The 6,381-nt window shown below is 45.1% G+C and overlaps 1 protein-coding gene across 1 annotated transcript in view; it reads right to left on the bottom strand.

The window, feature by feature from the left end:
• Nucleotides 1-1,738: 1,738 nt before the first annotated feature.
• The window catches only part of CXXC5 (CXXC finger protein 5), a 97,602-nt gene continuing 92,959 nt past the window's right edge, over nt 1,739-6,381 (bottom strand). The window contains exon 3 of the mRNA XM_077824180.1: nt 1,739-2,710. Coding sequence (XP_077680306.1) covers nt 2,666-2,710 — 45 coding nt within the window. The 3' untranslated portion in view covers nt 1,739-2,665. The remainder of the gene's footprint in view (nt 2,711-6,381) is intronic.

Genomic DNA, 6,381 nt, shown 5'->3' with positions numbered 1-6,381 from the left:
CTGGTATTAGCCAGTGACAAATTACAACGCTATCCCGCCGCCATCCAGCTTGGAGCACGGGGATGCAGAGAGCGAATCAGGGCTCAGAGAGGTGTGTTGCGCCCAGTGACTTGTGGTGCTACTCATGGGGTGAAGAGCATAGACTGCATCTCGAGGTTGGCTGTCCTTAGCTCCTACTGCGTCCACCCTCCACCTGATCTGGCGAGTGACCCAGTCTGCAAGCCACACACACTTGAAAATTATCCCCAAAACAGACTCACCCCTTCACAAGTGCAGAGTAAATTTGTTTTATTGAACATTCAGCTATCTAAACTTAACTCACTAAAAAAGAGTTCCTGTTTTGAAGCATCCATTTTATCCTTGTCTTGCAGAACCAGTCTAAATACAATTATCTGTGGCATGATTGCACTGTTTTTCAAAAACAAATGGCATGTACTGTATGGTAAAACTCTAGGCAGGTCTAGCTGGTCAAATATTCCCACTAAGAAAGATAGTTTTTAACCCAACGACTCATATGATTAAATACGGGGGGAGACTGAACAAGTGGTGGCCCGTTGTGTTTTGTAGTCTTGTAGCCCATTGTGTTTCCTGCCATGGCATCAGGGGCTCGGGACCCTAATGTGTTGGGTACCATTGGAAAAGCCTGCGCATGAAGAGCTGTGAATGTCTGGACCTCGCAAGCTGCACTGTCAAGGAGGAGAGACCTTGGTGCAGCTGTTTGTTAGGAAGGAAAAAAGAAAAAAGATATCGGCGCGATATTGCTCTGGCCAACTCCGGCCAGATCCCGCTCCCAGGGCAGTCAAGGACAGCCTTCCCATTGAACTTCACTGGGAGCTGGATCAGCATACCCAGTGTACATTGCCAAAGCTGGAGCTCTGTGATAAGGGACCCAAGAAACAGCGTTACCGTCCTGCTCCTTGTGCGGCTTTGGACCTAAGCAGGGTGGGAAAGGGCCAAAGGTAAACACGAGAAAGCTCATGGGTTGGACACCATTTATTTCGTTTGATTCCTCTTTCAGAAATGCATCATCCGCATGTTACAATATGTCCATGAAGATGGGACTCTCAACACACGCCGTGTTGACACATCTTTATTCCCATTGTGGCCAATGGTTACCTAGTGGGAGGCAAATTCTAGGCAAACGCTGAATGCTTCTGAAAACAACACCCATCATTTCCAATCAGATTTGGCCTCAATTTATACAAGGGACTGTAGTGCTGATTCCATCGCCTGGTACAAGTTGTCAATTCCCCAACAAACTCACCACCAACAACAACCCTACGTCAGTTTCCAAGGAGTCTGTAGTTTAGTTGTCCACATGCTACCTGTAATGAAAATTCTAGCGATCAAGCCTAGCACAGTTTAGTTTAGACTCCTAAGTATATTGTAACAATCCCAGATTTAACACCGTATGTATTTTGCAGAACATGTGCTATTCAGCCAGCCAGTTAAAAATGTAACATATGCAACCTTAGGGGAAAAATGATTGATTGCTCCATTTGCACTGGCAAACATTTACAATTCTCTCATTTATTTTTTAATCTGCTAATAAAAAAACAAAAGCAAAACTGAAAACTAAAAAATACACCCCAAACCCTGAATGCCAAGAAAGGCAAACTTAGGAAAATGCCATGACACAAGAAGTGACATATTCAAAAGGGACATTTTTTTACGGTTTTTTTCTTCACAACTGCGTGCAACAGAAATGGACAGAAAAAAACGAGATGTAAATCATGACACAAAACATGCATTCATTTTATTCACAAAACAGCCTGGATCGCTAAAACATTACAAACAGCATTTCAATTTACTGATGTAGAGAGAGCTGGAGAGACGGGGATTTGAACGTAAGAGAAATATTAGCTTTCAGAACTGCTTCAGCACAGGTCCTGCAATTTTTTTTATTTTGCTTTTAACTTCAGTAAGTTTATAAAAATGATTTCTATAAGTAAACCATTGCAGTTAGGATCTTGTTTCCCCTGTATGCAGGATTTCTTGTTCTATATTAATAAACTAACAATGGTTTTTTTTCCAAGACTGCCCATTTTGCAGCAATTATTCTTTCATTTTTAATACCAAGCTTCTTGCTGGTTAAACTTACATATGGGAATGGTTAGGAAAAGGGATACTACATCGTTTTAAACATATTCTCATTTATAAACATGAAGTTGAGGCATTCTAGAAACTATCCACTCTATTTTATGATGGGAAATAATCAAATAAAAAGTATAAATGAGGGTGTAATTAAACAACTGTGCTAAATTACAGTAGTGCTTATTAGTAACTAGATTTTAAAAGGTTACTGTAAATTTACATTCTCTACACAAGAACTGCATCTTCCACACATAAACAACATCAACACCAAAACACAGAAAGAAACTGATTGTCCATACTCTGTCTATTAAGTCTTGGTACTTTACAGATCCATTTTTTTATTATTATTATTTGAAAAGCAGTTAAATGTTTTACTAGGACTTGAAGATGTTAAAACAAACGCAAAAAAAATATATATATAAAAACAGGAATGAAATCTGCGAGAAAATATTTTTGGTTCTAAAGAGACACGGGTGCATCCATTCATTTCAGCCAAAAAATTCCTTGCCTGAGACAACACAAGCAAGCAGTGACATTGCACTTGGATGACAGAGCTTTGGAATTCTCATTCCTACTGAAACCATCTGAATGCAGCTCCTGTAGGAAGCATCACCTTCTGGAAAGAAAGAGAAAAGAAAACAGGGACACATTAAGAGTCAGGTGCATGCGGGAAACACAACTGCTACTAAATATGTCTGCTCTGCACACAACCCTTGGGCCGGTCACAGAAATCTTTCCTCGTGAAATCAGTCCCATTACTCCTCAAGGATGAAATCCCAGCCCAAGGTCCCACTTAAGCCCAAATGAGGATGGGTTTGCAAAATCTGGCCCTGCGTACAGGTTGTTAGGCAGGGGAGGGGGTCCCCAAGAAGCACCATGTTTATGCTAGGGACCTTGTCAAAGAGGTATTAGCAGGCAGTAATGCTAATACGATCAACTGGTAAGTTGATTAAAGGCAGCTAAGTAAAAGCAACATATGACAACATGCAAATTTTGTCTGGAGTGCACTGCCCTCCCTGCTGGGGCACGCTTTGCACTCACATTTCAGTGTCTTTGGGGTTCTGTTACTATACAGCTGGACTTGTCCTGCGGGGGAGACTTACGCCTTTTAGCAGTTGCAGCCTTTGGTGGGGGGAAAAAAGAGAAAGAAAAGTCCACACAAAAGAGGAAAATCTGTATCGGATGGGAGACAAAATATCTGCTTTGTAATGTGAGGAGGGAGGGAATAGTTTTATTTAGGGGATAAACCCCCTCCCCCCCTTTGGAACACACGCCTTTGGAAACACAATGCACAATTCCTCCTGTTTCAGGCTAGCCACTTCTCCCTCAACCATCCCATTGTCTGTCTGCTGATTAGGGCACAAAGGGAGCCAGCAACTGCTAAGGGGCCCTGAGTGCTACACTGTACCAGGGTACAGGGAGCTCTGCCTTCACTAAGTCACTCCCACAGTCCTGGAAGGCTGGCGGCTGCAACACACGCTCTGTCCTTTGCCTGACAGGCCCTGCAGCCCCCAGGCACGATCTGGAATGGGGCTCAGCACCCCTGACAACCAGTGGGCCAAATCCTGAACCAAAACTTTCAAACCCAGCTGCCTAATGTCAACCTCCTAAATCCAAATGACAAGACACAACCTGATTCCCAAAGGTGCTGAGCAACCATCAAATCCTATTGAAATCTATGCTCAGCACCTTTGAAAAACAGGTTGTTCCTAAGTAGTCCTGAATATGGCTCTAAGGAGCCTAACTTTAGGCCCCCCAGCTTTGAGAATTTGGCCTCCAAGGGACAGGATCCAGCCTTGCTCAGGCAAACTCCCATTCACTTCAGGGAGAAGTATGCTTGAGTGTGCAAGAAGTGATTGGGCCCACTGAGAAAAGCTCAGCACACCTCAAAATTTGGGCTTGTGTTGGCACATTAGTAACTGGTGAGCATGCTGGCCCAGAGGCCCTCTGTTCTTTACAAGAACGTCTTGTGCAAAGTTCTCCTTAGCCAGCTCTACCCTGGGAAATGCAGACGGCACTGCCAGTCCTGCTCAGAGCCAGGTTTAGCCACCGTTTCTGGAGCACGGGTCCTGTCTGCGCTCTCAGCGAAGCTGTGGTCAGCTGCTGCCATCCTCCACTACAGGGAAATCCCCTAGTGGGGACTTAGCCTGCAGGCGCTTTAATAAAAAAATTATGCATTTCAAAGGCAGGAAAAGAAAGAGTTGGCCTAAGTCTGCTCCATCACATCTGCACACAGATTTCATAACAACCAGCTGGGCTAGTAACTCAAGCTAATACCTTGGATCATGTTCTCCAAACCCCGCATCTCTGCTGCATCTTTTAAACAGTTCCTTACAAAGTGAGATTCAGGTGACATCTGCTAATTAGCGTTCTCATTTCAAATGAACAGCATTTCACCGGGCAGTCACTCTCAACATCTCTGCCCGGCTACCACACACATCTTCAGTGACAGAAAGGGAGGTTTGTTTTCAACCAGAGGCAGAACGGGTGTTATTCAGCTTTCAGTGCGGGTCACACCTCAACCCTCGTTTCCCACTGGGCGAAGCCACAAGGTTATGGTTGTGATATGGACAAAAGGACCGCTCGGCACTAAGCTGAGACCCAACAAACTCACTGTGCCTGAGAACTGCCTGACCTGGCGCTGTGACATTGGTTTTTAATATGAAGAAAGGAAGCGTGCCTGCCTGGGAAAAGGATATCTCCTCCACCCACAAAGGCTCATCTTAGAAGGGTTTCACTCAACAGTCCGGGGGGAGGGAAGGAGCTACAGAGAATGCTTGCTCCTAAAGGGCATCTGGAAAAACAGCTCTGTGATTGTTCCAGCCGTCCACTTACTGTTCCAGACACAATGGAACAAGCTCCTACTTCCCCTGTGTCTGATGTAGATTACAATGTCCGGCTTCCACTGAGTCGGATACAGAAAAGGCAGGCCAGCCTTCCCAGTGCAGCTGGCACGGCAAGGTAACTTTCCTTTACAAAGCTACGCTAGCCTCATGCTGATTGCTGAGCCTGCCCCAAACCTCCCCTTCATTTCAGGCCATTCAAAAACAGGCTAGGCTGGAGCACTTTGGGAAATCAGCAAATTAGAAAATGAGGGACAGAGCCCAAGACAGCAGAAATGAGCAATGCAAACGGGCCTTTCTGGGCACCTGTCAAACAACACACGCATTAAAGCATGGCTCATGCATCCACATTTAAATGATAATACCTAGTGTCTTCTGTTCAGCTGGTAACACGCTTTACCAAAGAGCTCACAAGCATTATCACCCAGGTTACAGATAGAGAGACGGCGGCACAGAGAATGCTGGGACTTGCCCAAGGTAAGCAACAGAGTCAAGACTAGAACTATGTCTTCTGCCAGTCGGAGACCTTACCCTCTGAACCACATGGCCCTTATTAAACCTGATCACTTAAAAGGACAAACTCTCAAGAGCTCAGCTTTACACCGCAGTCCCTTGCATTTATGTAGTGTCTGGGAAATGCAGCTAGTGTACAGTACAGTTCCAGTACTTAGTATGGGGTTTGATGGGAAAGAGAGAAGGAATGTCTTCACACAGCACACAGTCAACCTGCCAGGGGATGTTGTGAAGACCAAAACTATAACTGGGATTAAAAAATAATTAGATAAATTCAGGAGGATAGTTCCATCAGTGGCTACTAGCCAAGATGGTCAGGGAGGCAACACCATGCTCTCAGCATCCCTAGCCTCTGACTGCCAGAAGCTGGGAGTAGACGACAGGGGATGGCTCACTTGATGATTGCCTGTTCTGTTCATTCCCTCTGAAGCACCTGGCACTGGCCACTGTCGGAAGACAGGATACTGGACTAGATGGACCACTGGTCTGACCCAGTGTGGCTGTTTTTATGTTCTTATTAATTTCAAACTGCAAAAGGCATGTGAGCTGGCAGAAATTAATTATCCGACCTAGGACACTGGGGCCAACACCCTGGTTCTTGCAGAGCGCACCATGGGATCTTTAAGCAGCCACAAACGGTCAAGTCCTCTGGTTTACATCACCTCTGAATGGCAGCACTAGCAAAACATTCAGGGAAGAGCACTGCACACGGGGTATCCTAAACTATCTCCTGCTGATCCTTGGGTTCTGCTTCCAAGTTCAGACCCGGCTTGACCCTTCTGAGATCCCACCATATCACAGCACATGGAGGAGAAATAACAGACATCAGAAGAGACCAGTTTTGAGTTGTACCCTTTAAAGAAGAGGCTGTCAGGGAGTCAGCATTAGCTAAGGGAACTGAACTAGGAAAGCTTTTCAAAGCTCACATTGT

The sequence above is a fragment of the Eretmochelys imbricata genome, chromosome 8 (assembly GCF_965152235.1).
Source record: "Eretmochelys imbricata isolate rEreImb1 chromosome 8, rEreImb1.hap1, whole genome shotgun sequence".
Taxonomy (NCBI): domain Eukaryota; kingdom Metazoa; phylum Chordata; order Testudines; family Cheloniidae; genus Eretmochelys; species Eretmochelys imbricata.
This window is presented reverse-complemented; position numbering and strand designations above follow the sequence as displayed.